This window comes from Phoenix dactylifera, unplaced genomic scaffold (assembly GCF_009389715.1).
Source record: "Phoenix dactylifera cultivar Barhee BC4 unplaced genomic scaffold, palm_55x_up_171113_PBpolish2nd_filt_p 001979F, whole genome shotgun sequence".
Taxonomy (NCBI): domain Eukaryota; kingdom Viridiplantae; phylum Streptophyta; class Magnoliopsida; order Arecales; family Arecaceae; genus Phoenix; species Phoenix dactylifera.
Genome location: NW_024069261.1, coordinates 29,646 through 42,553, shown reverse-complemented (window position 1 = coordinate 42,553; position 12,908 = coordinate 29,646). Strand labels below are relative to the sequence as shown.

The window sequence follows — 12,908 nt, the reverse complement described above, 5'->3', positions numbered from 1 at the left end:
ATCTACGCGCAAGAGCAAGTATAGAAAGGCCCCTCGAAGAAGGAAGGAAGCATGGACGGCCAAGCCGAAGGATCAAAGGAGCACAAGAAGACACATCATCAATCCGCGGAAAGAGAGTCTACTTCTTTTGACACGCCTGAGCCTATATAAAGAGCTCTAGGGATCATTTCAAAAGTAATGAAAAATTTCTCTTCTTCCTATTCCAAGAGCTTATATAAAAAGTGCTCTAGGGATCATTAGGGAGAAAAGAAATATAGTAAATTTTTCTTCTTCTTATAATTTCAATTATTTTTCTAAATTTCTTTTGAGCTATCTAAAAAGTGTGAACGTGCTCTTCTTTTTTCCCTGAAGGCGCACTAAGGGGAAGACATGGTTCTGTACTAGGACGTCGTATCTCTAGGAGATCTGTACCAGCAGATCCGTGCATGGGGGGCATAAATTTTCTTGGAACAACGCGTCAGCGTGCTTCGATCCACATGCCATCTTCTCTCTCTTTTTTCATTTTATTATTCTATTGTCAAGTTAATTATTTGCTAGTTTATTCTTCTTATTTATTATTTTTAAATATTAAAAATATTTAATTACCGATTTATCAATTACATTTGTGCATCTAGGCTAACAATAATAGCAGACGAGATGCCTGCACCTATCCCCACAAGGACAGTTGTGGGAGGAGGAATGAGGAGGGGATGCCCACTCGAACACCCCGCACGGTTCAGCCAATTCGCCATCCTGATCAGATAGATAGATAGATATGCCTTTGAAGTTGATGGTGAAAAATGATATCAATCCCTTCATCAGTCCTTGCAGCACAGCAAACGGAACTGCTCGAGTGCTCGTTCCCCTGCCAGCCTTCGACGCCTCCACCACTCCAGAGAGCTCCAGGAGCCCAGCTGCAACAATCTGAGATGAAATGCAGCTCTTCCAGACCACACAAGGGAAAACCAAGCGTATGATGAACAAAACTTCCACAGCATAGCAGCCCATCCGTTCCCCCTGTGTCGCGACAATTTTAAGCAGAAAACTCTTGCCAGAACGATCTCCCATCTTCATATCCTGAAAGCGAAAATACACAGCGAAGACATATCCACTCTATAGTAAAGTCTGAAACAAACATGTCCTAAATAACATCAAACAATATGGAAGAAAAGTGATAACGACGAGGGGGATATATAGACACACACACACACGCACACACATATACATACATAGAGAGAGAGAGAGAGAGAGGAGCAAGGAAGGATGGAGGTTTAAATGGGTGGAAAAGAGACTAGGAAGTGTTAGAGAAATCAAGAGAAACAAGATTGATGTTGGTGATTTGCCCTAATGAACCAAGCTTAACCATAAACAAAATTCAGTTAGTGCATGATGGCTTAGTTCAACATTGCAGCGAACAACAAAAAAAATATGGTGAACATCACATGACCATCAATCTTTGCTTGAACAGGCAGCAAAATTTATAGAGTCTATGTGTCTTCTCAGAGATAGAAACCTATATAACATATTTAGATTACTTTTCAGAAAAAGTAAGCGTATCTCAAACTGCAGTAGGAATTAACAAACTGAAATGTATAATCATGATATAAGCAGTAAGTTTTGTATTAATATTGCTCCAATAAAGCTATCTAGAACACAATTTTTTTTTTTTAATGGTTCAGTCCCAGATAAATTTCTAGGAATTATAACAGTTTTCATTTGTATGCGTTAATAAAATGTATAACTTGGTGTAGGTACCCGTGTGACAACCAAATTGCGAGTCTCAGAAATCATACATAAAGCTATCCTGAATTTTTTCACCTAAAAGACTAAATTCTTTACCTAAGAATCAACCAAAAATCATGCCTGCGATATCTTAAGTTGTATATATTTCTGTGAAGTACATAAAAAAAATAAAAAATACTGATATATGTAAAAAACAAAGCATACAACTTTGACAGCAGTTTGTTGATTTCAGCTATATCCTAGATTAGAAAATATTCATATCCTCAGGGAGGCCTCATTCATCCATATTGTTCTTCAAAAGAAAAACAGATGACATTTGGCATGGCCATGGATAATAATCAAATGCAGAAAATTCTGTTTTAGTTCCTTCCAAGAAATAAAGTTGATACATTCTACACCCTCTTCAGTGTCTTCAATATTGAAGATGGGAATGGTGGATTCAGTTCTCTTGACGGCCCCTTTTTTTGTAAACATAACTCTTATTCCCATTCTTTCCCTTCTCTCTTGAACTGCAGCAACTTTCAACACCATCGGCTTCTAAGTCAGACTCATTCGCGACAGGCTTATACCACATAAGGCATGTCTCCTAAAGCAGCATCCTGTCCCCACATAGACAGGACCCTGGATGCCATTCAGACCTTTCAAGTTGATCTGCAAAACAAAATATTTATAATTAAACAGTTCGACATATCAACTTGATAATACTAACAAGAAAATATGATACATCGAGAAAGAAAATAGTTTGATTGGCATATCAATCATGCAAATCTATGCTGTCAAGTCATTGTGGAAACTGAACATAGCATGTCTTCTTTCCAAGGGCAGGAACCACCATGAAACACATTGCTTCCCGAAAAGCTTTGCTGTTGCTGAACTAATATCCTAATCCATGTTTAAAAGCACCATTGGCTAGGGCAGAAGATACAGAAATCTGAACAGCACAAGATGCCACTGAATGCCATAAAAGTATGCCAGAATTTATGTAACTATATAAGCATATAATGGATGCAAGATACAAATCAGAGCATTCATTGCACCAGCTTTTTCTGATGCCCAAAGCCTGTTCACTTCTCATAGGAAAAGTACAGAAGTCAATGTGGCTCATTACAATCTTTATCAAGCCATCCACCAACGCCATAAAAACAGCTTTTGTTTTGACAATGAAAGGGCAAGAGAATGAAGATAAATGAAACATGAAATGATAACAAAAGGTGTATGGGAATGGTGCTGACACCTGAATAATGTCAGGATGATCTCTTGGATTATTTCCAGGCCAAGGAGTGCTATCTTGCATTGCCCAGTGTCCTTTTGCTTGATATCTTGCCCAGCGTTTTTTGACAAAAGAAGATTGAATATTGTCCTTCAAGTAATCTATTTTTTGAGCAAAGTAAAACACAGGAGCCCTGGGTTCTATATTGTTGTTTCTTGCAGAAACAAAACCCACTTCCTAGCAAATTCTGCATTCTCTGATACAGCTTTAAATGTCAACATTGCTGAACCATCATCAGATACATAGATGAAACTTTGTCAACAAGTTAATCCACAGCAAGAATGGAAAATACAGTGTTGGCAGTTACTAAAGGAGGCTCTTTGAGGAGATCAATTCTACTGACAAAACTATCAATCGGGACTAACTGAGAAGGTTCTCCTTCCCTCTCATATCTATCAGTAAGATGACTCATGATTATTTTGGTACAATATAATTTCCAGAACAAAAAAGGCATGACATGTCCTATTAAAGGAACCTAAGATAATTAACCTTAGTGCGTGCCTGTCAAGGTATGTCTCAAGTTTGATTGGATGCCATTTAGGAAATTGATCTAGAAGCCAAGACGAAACAAATGAGATCTCACAGATGACAGATGACAGTGGGTAGGCATCTGGATGAGTAATATGATACCAAAAGAAGAAACCTAGGATAATAAGTTGGAATATGATTACTACTCGGTAAAGGTTGAGTTGGTTGGAACTTGAAGGAATAGGCACTGTGGTTCAAAGGTTGATGACCATCATCAGCTCTGTGAAAAGAAAACAGGAGAGTGATGCAGGCACATTCTTTAAGAACTTGTCTTATATGTCCAGAGATTGCTGAAGTGACTGCTGTTCTCCTATTACAACTGTTTCGCTATACCTAGCTTGAACCATGTCAGTGTCTTCTTCATTTTGGTTTGGCACATATCTGGTATTCTGAGGACACTATTGTTCAGCACAAAAATATAATACCATTGATACCATTGAAGGGGGGGGGGGGGGGGGGGGGGTGGGGGTGGAGGGGAAGAGAGAGAGAGAGATTATAATACCATTGATATGCAGAAAATGAAAATGTAAATGTGAATTAGGAAAAAATGGTAGCAACTAGCACTTAAAAGTATGAAAGGACTAGCGATTGATCCATCCTAAGTCAGCCTTAATCGTCATCACCAATCATGCATATGATTCATGAATCTTAGATTGAATCATTCAGAATGAATTCCTAGTGTCTTGACTTAACTAGGCATATGATCAGCGAATCTTAGACCAATTCAGCCTTAATTGCTATTCCAAAAGTGCATACGATCGGCAAAACCTACATTTCCAGTTGTACACATGATTAGTTAATATTATACTGACTCATTTGGTATTTCAAAATCAAATATGAAAATCTAAAAGCATCAAATGCAAGAACTTAAATTCTTAAAGACAACGTGAAAACACCCAGTTTAGATGACATCAGTAAAGCCACAATACTAAATCCATAGTAACAGTATCCTACCGGCAGCCCATTGGTAAGACAAGGAATTCGGTGCTGCTCTTCATGTCTATAAGAAGAAAATAATTCAGCATCTTCACTCTGCCCCTGATGCTGCCAATGGTGCACTGCCTTGCCATTTCCTTGTTGTAGTTTTTTTGATGCAACATTTCCTTGTTGTAGTTAAACTCGTTGTCCTAGTCACCAACAACATCCTCTTCTTCATTTCTCTAAACTCGAGGCCTCCCTGAAAAGTCAAATTTTAATCATATAGCAGGGTTCACAAAACCAGCACAAGAAGGCATGTCCATGTCTCATCTACTTTGACTTCGGTTATGCGTAAAAAGTTGCATAGAATGTTCATACAATGTTGATGCAAATCGAAGGGATATAGACCAATTTAGAAAAAGGCATTCCTTTTTCTCTTGCGCTCAGTCTTGCATTGAGGACAATACTGATTCCCCCCTTTCCACTCATATTCATAACAAGGCCCGTAAACCAGGAAAGTGCACTCATTACGAGCAACAAAGACATCGCCTGTGGCTGTATCCCCCCACAGTGTCACCACACATTTCACAGACTTCACAACTCTGTTTTTTCAGGGGCTTGGGTTGAATTTCCAACCGAAATTAATATAAGATCAATGAATTCCAAGAAGGGATAAGAATTCTTCCCAAATACATTCCCATGAAACATGATGATTGCACAATATGATATTTATGAAAACATTGCTTAGACATACTAGTTGAAAAGAAAGAGGAGGAAGATGACAATGGATGACTACGAAAATTAGACTTTTATGAAACAACACCAAGATCCAACAGAAACAGGAACATCCAAGTTTCAGCTATAAGAGAAAGCAAACAGACATAAAGGCAACAGCACACCAATTGCGAGAAACTTCAGGAGAATGCCTGCAGATTAAAAGCGACTTGGGATGGTTGGTTTCGAATAAAACCATTATCTTCGGCAAAACAGCCAACACTATTCCATCATTTGAACTCATGCTTCAAGGACTTGATGCAACAGTGTCATGTTTTGTGACATTTGGCATGCTTGCAGTTAAACAATTTCACAAACTTAGACAAAAGATAAAATATAAAAGATAAGGACAATGATCAGAGAAAGAGGCAATGCCGAATAATACAGGATCGCAACACACAAGGAAGAAGAATTCAACAACTACAAGAAAGCTCAGCGAAAAGCCTCAATGATCACAGGTTTACCAAATTCTCGTTCCAAACATGACGAGGGCCAATGAAAATCAAAAATTAGAGTGAAGGAAAAGGCAGATTTAACTAAAGACAGCAACTGTATGGCATTGATGATAGAATTCAAGAAGATCAAAGAATATCAATATTGGATAGCCACAGGTAAAAGAGGAGAAGAAATTTGTTAAGAAAAAAAGTTGCTAAAGATTCGAGCTCTGCCAACAAAGGAAAAGGAACAAAGCAGAGAGGGAGATGGGAGCGTTGTTCATATCAGGATTCCTCCTGATCTCAGCGGTCCATTCAGTCCCATCGGTCGATCGCATGAGCATAATGATTAACTTTAGAAACCTGAAAGGAGGGCCAATGAAAAATCAACAATTGAAGTGCAGAAAAAGACAGATTTACCGCCTAAAGGCAGCAACCCGAAATCCGAGCTCTCAACCACTCTCACTGCAAACAGAAGAATATCCAATAAAACACCACAGAATGAATCTGTCAAAAAAAAAAAAAAAAAATCTCGGGCCGCAGACAAGACGAGTCTAAAGACATGACTTCCTTTCAACCCTTGGCGCAATAATTATTTTCAGCTCAGTCACAAGAAAGCAGGAATTCAACAAATCCAACCAATGCTGACAAAAGATCCAAGAATTCCGGCTTATCTATAAAGAAAAAGCAAACGATAGAAAAGAGAAGGAATTCGATCAATCTGAGCAATCTAATCGATACCCACGACCCAACTATTATAAAAAGGGGTCAAATTCGAGGTCAAATCCACGACAAGAAAAGAAAACATTTGTCCTTGAGAAAGGAAGAGGAAAGGAAAATAGATAAAAATAAAAACCATCCACCCACCGGCAATTCCATTTTCTAGCCGAAGAAAAACCGAGAACAAGAAGAGAAGAGACAAATCGAAATCTTGAAATTCCAGCTCAACGATCTGATTTGAATGAACGGGCATCGATTCTTCTCTATTTTCACTTTTTGACAAGGAAATGAAGAACAAGCATGGGATATGGGCGAGGATGAGAGAGAAAGAGATTGAAAATAATGACGCACCCCGACGACGGCATCTCCACCTCTTGCGGCAGCAGAATCGCGGAGAATCATGACGAACTCGTTCCTCTGGCGGGAACCAGCCACCGATCCCGTATTCGCTGATATCCTTCTTCCTTTCTTTTCTCTCTTTCTTGGCCGCCCTACTTCTCTCTCTGTGTCTTTCCCTGTCCTCTCTGCCAAGAGAATAGCAGTGCCATGGCCGCAACCCAAAGGCGGTTATAACAAGTAACGGCGGTCGACGTTGTGGAGAGACGATGATGTGCAGAAAAAGATTAAGGGGAAAATAAGTTTGAAAGAATTCAAACAGCTTCCATTAAAATAATGAAAGCAAAACGGAGAAAGGATAGCCAGGGTAATTGAGGGCAATAAAAATAAGCCATCGGAAGATCTTGCTTCTCCTCCTGCTTTCCTCGTTCGAATATCAATAATACGACCTGCAATAATCGAAAGAAGCAACCTAATCATAAAATTCAGAACGAACGAGATCCTTGATTTTTTATTATCTGAATCTGGCCTCTGCATACCTAATGCATGTGCATCCTACCACCTTTTTCCTTTTCTTTTCTTTTCTTTCCTTCTCTATTATTTTTATCTTTCCGAACCCGCGTCTATTTCTGTCACCAACTCCAATCATTGCATGCTAAAATAGACGGTGGACCGGTAATGGAAACAAAAAGAAGATCTCCACCGGCCTGAGCCCACGTATTTAGTATTCCTTGGGATTAGGCGAGCTCACATGGCCTTTCTCCTCTCTCTCTCTCTTTGTGCCCCATTTAATCTAGCGGTCTCCACCGCGAGAGATTCGAGACTCCCACCCCTCATATCTCCTTGTAGATCGATCCGGATCGCTATGGGAACCATTGACGGGCCTGAGAGAGAATCCAGTTCCAGCAGCCAACGCAGCGTCGGCGGAGAAGGCGTGCCAGAAGGCCCAGAACTGATCGGCAATATCGAGGCCAAAGCATCGAGAGCCGTCCAGATCCGCGATGATGGCCGCGGGATGCCGCGGCTTCATCATACTCCCGAGGGGTCCGGGAGCACCGCAAAGTTGGTACCGGGGAGGAAGTCTTTGCCGCATGTCGAGATGATGAATGTAGACCGAGAAGAAGCAGCAGCAGCGTCGCTCCGGGTGAAGGCGATGGCAGCCGACATGCCGGTGTTCATGCAACTGCATGCCTTTCGATGCGCCAGGCGGGCCCATGACAGCCAGGACAGTTTCAGCTCCAGGCAGATGGCCCATGACATGAAGAAGGTGCATACATATATACATATATTCCAAATTCTACATCTCTTCCTCGTTTTGATTTTTAGTAAATTAATTGTGGCAGCAGATCATGATAAAAGGCGACATATATATTCCATTTCTATGCTTTCCCATTTCATTCAGTGCTCAAACTGGAATCTGATCTGTGCTTCTCTGGTAACAGGAATTTGATAAGGTGTATGGGCCGACATGGCATTGCATAGTAGGGACGAGCTTCGGGTCGTTCGTGACTCACTCGACCGGCTGCTTTCTTTATTTTTCTATTGAAAAGATCCTCGTATTGTTGTTCAAGACCAGGATCCGACAGGTATCCACATCTTAGATCAATTTGTACGAAGTTCGCCCATAGATGTTTATCGCTCTCTCTCTCTCTCTCGCTCCCCTTGAGAAAATCCTTTCTTTTTATCCTTTTTTTTTTGAGAAGTGTAAGAGACGGTAAAGAAGATCAGAGCTGCTCGATCTTCTTAATTTCAGATATATGACAAACATTGTCAGGTCCAGCACGTGTATGACACTAATTGATTGGAAACAACTAATTTAAAAATTGAAAAAAATGTTGGGAATAAAACTTATTGTCACCGGCTGAGATTATTATAATCGCTTGGCTCTTACGAAATTCTGAGAGCAGATAGAAGATAGGGTCAGATACCTAACAAATAGAGGTGGCAAAATATGATCCAACCCGCCAACTCGACCGGTGTTCGACCCGCTATAAATAGGTTTGGGTTTGGCCTAAACAGGTTTAGATCGTAAATAGGTTGACTCGTTTAACTCGTTTATTAATTGGGACGGATACATGTTTTAGATGTCTGACCCTTTAACCCGTATAACTGTTTAATATATGGGCCTTATTGGGCCTAATTTTATCCCAAATAAAATATATGGAGGCTAATGATTCCAAGATCCAATGGCTGGGAGCGGAAGATCACCAGATGAAAACCTAACTAAAAGAAGAGAAACCCTAGAGCCCCCAAGCTCTTTCCCTCTTTCCCTCCTCCATCTCTCCCTCTCTTCCCTCGGCTGCCGAGCCGCCAAAGGTCTCCCTCCGGCCGTCGCCCCTCTGTCGAAGACCGGAGCCGGCCATTGCCTCCCTCTGCCGATTGCTAGCACTCTCGTCTCCTAAGATCTGACCTTTTCGTGGGATTTGATCTCGGTCCTCTTAGATTCGGCGAACAAACGAGCGAAACAAAGGAAGAGAAGATATGGGATCTCCCTGGGTTTTGAGAGGAGGATGGGACGAAGAAGGAGAAATAGAAGATCCGGAGACACCAGGCCTTCGATGATGCCGAGGAGGTCAGTGAGGAGGGATTCGACGACGACGACAGTGCCGCCAGCGTCGGGGTCGGAGGAGGGTGCCAAGGGTCAGAGAATTTCATCGAGATCCAAGAGGTTGTCAGAGGAGCGAAGGAGGGAGTGGTGGCCGCGTGTCACGACCCCCGCCCCGTTCCCGGCGGGCCGCCGCGACGGTCCTAGGGTGCGGGTAGGCATAAGGCCACCAGCCACCACGTAGAACCCTATTACCTATCAATCATTAATAAATTCTGAAAATTTTGGCATGATGCATGCACAAAATGATCACCTTTCCTATGGTGACCTGTCAGGATTATCTCATTACATACAACAACGCTACCTGTCAGAGCAGCAATCACATAACCTGTCACATAACGAACCTGGACAATATATATCAATACATCATCACAGGCACACAACTGATCTGTACACATACATATATACCTGCTTCCCAATCCATCCATGGTCAAACCCATATCCACAACAGGATCTATGACCGTAACTATACACTATATACAACAGAAGGTTTATAATACACCAAAAGGGTATAAACCTCTATCTACATTATACTATACTATACTATGGAGCGGCACAGCTAGCAGGCAACCATTAATCCTGCTCCTCTCTATACAATACCTGTCCTGCAATCAAAAACACCAAACTGGGGAGTGAGTATATAAATACTCAGTGAGTGGAGTAGAGAGTACTATGCACATGAGACCAGATATAATCATGGCTCGAGGTGAAATCTCAAGATCAATAACAAGATGAATATGATCTCAACATAGAGAATATGGAGTAAATCATCAATATCACCACAATCAATATCAACTCATCTGAAGCATATATGGAATAATCAAGTAAACATATATGCTACTCATGAATATGCTCAACAGATCATAATGCTGGAACATACAAATCAGGTGTCAATATGCTGAAATCATCACTAGACAGCTATCGGGAGGTGGGTTTTACGCCCCAGGCGAACCAGCAACAACTCCCTACTGCCATATGCATATATCGAATATGACACCACACCAATATGTAAATCATCACTAGACAGCTGTCGGGAGGTGGGTTTTACGCCCCAGGCGAACCAGCAACAACTCCCCACTGTCACATGCATATGCAGGATAAGACACCATATCGATAATGTAAATGCTAGACAGCTATCGGAAGGTGGGTTTTACGCCCCAGGCGAACCAGCAACAACTCCCCACTGTCACATGCATATGCAGGATAAGATACCACACTGATCATGTAAATGCTGGCCAGTATCCAGAACAGAAATCCATCTCACATCTACATACTAAACGGCACCTCGCGGGAATTCTACATCCGCGGAAAGCCATACTGCACCTCGCGGGGTCTTACTATGCCCGGCGGCAAGCAGAATATAAGTCGTAGGACCGGCCGATCCTACGCCTAGGGCCGTGTCCCCCCCTAGGAAGGGACTGGGCTCCGCCCACCCAGAAGGCTACTATGTGCACAAAGGCCGATGTTCAACCCCATCGACTATAGGTGTCCTGCAGATACTGCCAAGCCATGCATAAATGCCATAATGCACCCTCCCAATACTCTACTAAAAAGGAGTATAATCAAGATTACCACTCACTCGATCATGACCCAATCATAAACTAACATCAGGGTTGGGAGTGAGGAATCACGGGAGTACAATGCAACTCAATATACCATGAGAAGGGCTCTACAAGTCTTTGAAATAGAGGAAATGAAATCAATTTACAAAAGAAGTCATTTCACAATTCAGATCCAATTTAATTACTCATAAAGGAGTATAATCAAGGCTACCACTCACAAGTCTTTGAAATAGAGGAAATGAAATCAATTTACAAAAGAAGTCATTTCACAATTCGGAATCAATTTGATTACTCATCAACCCCTCGTAATTCCTCTCAATGTTCCCTCACATGCATGTACAGAATAATCAAGCATGGAGAATCAAGATTATAGAGGAATCTACTACAATATCAATCAATATGCTCAAGTGGAATCAATTCACACTTGGCGACATTCATGAAAATGAATTAAGAATGCTCATAGTGCAAAGTACATGACTCCCACTCACCTGTCAATCTCGCACAGCCCTGATACGCCTCCAAAAATCTACAGCAGGCAGTGGGGAACTTCTTCCTCTTGTTCCCTAGCTTCTTGCCCAACTGTGACATGCATTTACAATACATTTAGTCTTGTATCAAGGGCTATAATCTACGTGCCAATTATAACATAGGAAACTTTAATTGATTCAACTCCCCTGTTCCCTAAATCTTTTCTTTTCTTTCTCTTTTTCCTTTTCTATTAATTAACTCATCATTTATGTGTATTAGGGACTCCCTTGCATGAGTACAAGGTCCCTTTTTGCTTGATCTAGGCTTAATACCCTATTATAGCATAAAATTTCTTATTTTCCCACCCGGATGAACAGTAATCCGGACTGACAGCCGGTTACTTCATCCCGGGTTTGATCCACTTTCCAAACTCCAAATTTGATGAAATTTTTACCTAACATTCTACACTCATAGGGGATTCTAAAGAGGTAACATGCATTGCTATCGGAGGTCGTTTGACCCCCTAAATAATTCGCCGAAGTTGGGACTTCGACACAGTTTTTCCGTAGTGCCGGAAAAATTTGTCGAAATCCGATTCTTTCTCTTTTAACCACCTCTACAACCCTTATCCGACCCCTCTAGACTATATCCACCCTTTGTATAGCCTAATGTCATCAAAAGACTAGATAGGGACGGATATTTACCTTTTTCTTTTTGGAAATCGAGGTCTTTGCGTAGAGGGGAAGGAGATCTACGTTTTTCCCTTCAGCTGGAAGTGCAACCGGAGCTTCCTTGCACCTCGAATCCCCTCCCTCTTTCTTCTTCTTCTTCTTCTTTTTCTTCTTCTTCTCTTTTTCCCTCTCTCTGTGTTTCCACGCCTGAGACCTCCTCTCCCTCTCTGTCTCAATTCCCTCTTCTCAGCCAACCCACCGCCAGACAACCCCATTTAAGTCAAATCAAACTCTAAAAATTCCCATTTTGCCCTTGCCACTTCAACGGATCTACAACTATACCATTATCTTTTGATTCCTTCCAATTTTACCCCTTATATCAATTTTAAAGGACTATTCTATCCTTTGTTATATAAAAAAAAATTTTGGGGGTTATTACACCGCGGAGGGAGACGCGAGGGTCGACAGCCTAGGGCTTCCCGTGGTTGAGGTCGTGGGACCTTCCGAGGCAGGGCTTCTGGGAGATGGGTTGCGGACGGAGGGGAAGGTGGATGAAGTGGAAAATGCGGCATCTTTGGAGCTGAAAGGGTGAGGAACGAGGTCTTAGAGGAGATGGGTCAAGGGAGAACGGGGAGGGGAGGGGGTCGGGTTAGCTGTTTAAATAGGTCAAGAAGGAACTATTTTAAACAGATTACCTATTTATTAAATAGGTTAAATGGGTCGGATCGGATTACCTGTTTAATAAACAGGTCGAGTTCAAGTTATAATTTCTGACCTGTTTAATAAATATGTCAGATTCAGATTTATGATTTTTTGATCCGACCTGCATCTGAGCCGACCCGTTTATGCCCGATCTGATCCAGTTGCCACCCCTACTAACAAACATATCAAAGTCCTATA

The 12,908-nt window shown here is 41.5% G+C and overlaps 1 protein-coding gene and 1 long non-coding RNA gene across 2 annotated transcripts; one reads left to right on the top strand and one right to left on the bottom strand.

Moving 5' to 3' along the window:
* Positions 1 to 1,839: 1,839 nt before the first annotated feature.
* On the bottom strand, positions 1,840 to 7,338 carry LOC108511864. The gene is made up of 4 exons (XR_003382809.2): positions 7,242 to 7,338; positions 6,718 to 7,151; positions 4,475 to 4,697; positions 1,840 to 2,373 (listed from the first exon to the last, which is right to left on the bottom strand). It is a non-coding gene; the product is annotated as an uncharacterized LOC108511864 (long non-coding RNA).
* Positions 7,339 to 7,363: 25 nt separating this feature from the next.
* Positions 7,364 to 8,481, top strand: LOC103722907. The gene is made up of 2 exons (XM_008813635.4): positions 7,364 to 7,969; positions 8,145 to 8,481. The coding sequence occupies exons 1-2, from the start codon at positions 7,454 to 7,456 to the stop codon at positions 8,301 to 8,303; spliced, it is 675 nt and encodes a 224-aa protein (XP_008811857.1). The 5' UTR covers positions 7,364 to 7,453; the 3' UTR covers positions 8,304 to 8,481.
* Positions 8,482 to 12,908: the final 4,427 nt, after the last annotated feature.

What these genes read in the sequence shown, in the direction of transcription:
- LOC103722907 (XM_008813635.4), top strand. Translation starts at nt 7,454, where the DNA reads ATGGCCTTTCTCCTCTCTCTCTCTCTTTGTGCCCCATTTAATCTAGCG. An exon ending in TGGCCCATGACATGAAGAAG is followed by an intron (nt 7,970 to 8,144) that starts GTGCATACATAT and finishes CTCTGGTAACAG; the next exon opens with GAATTTGATAAGGTGTATGG.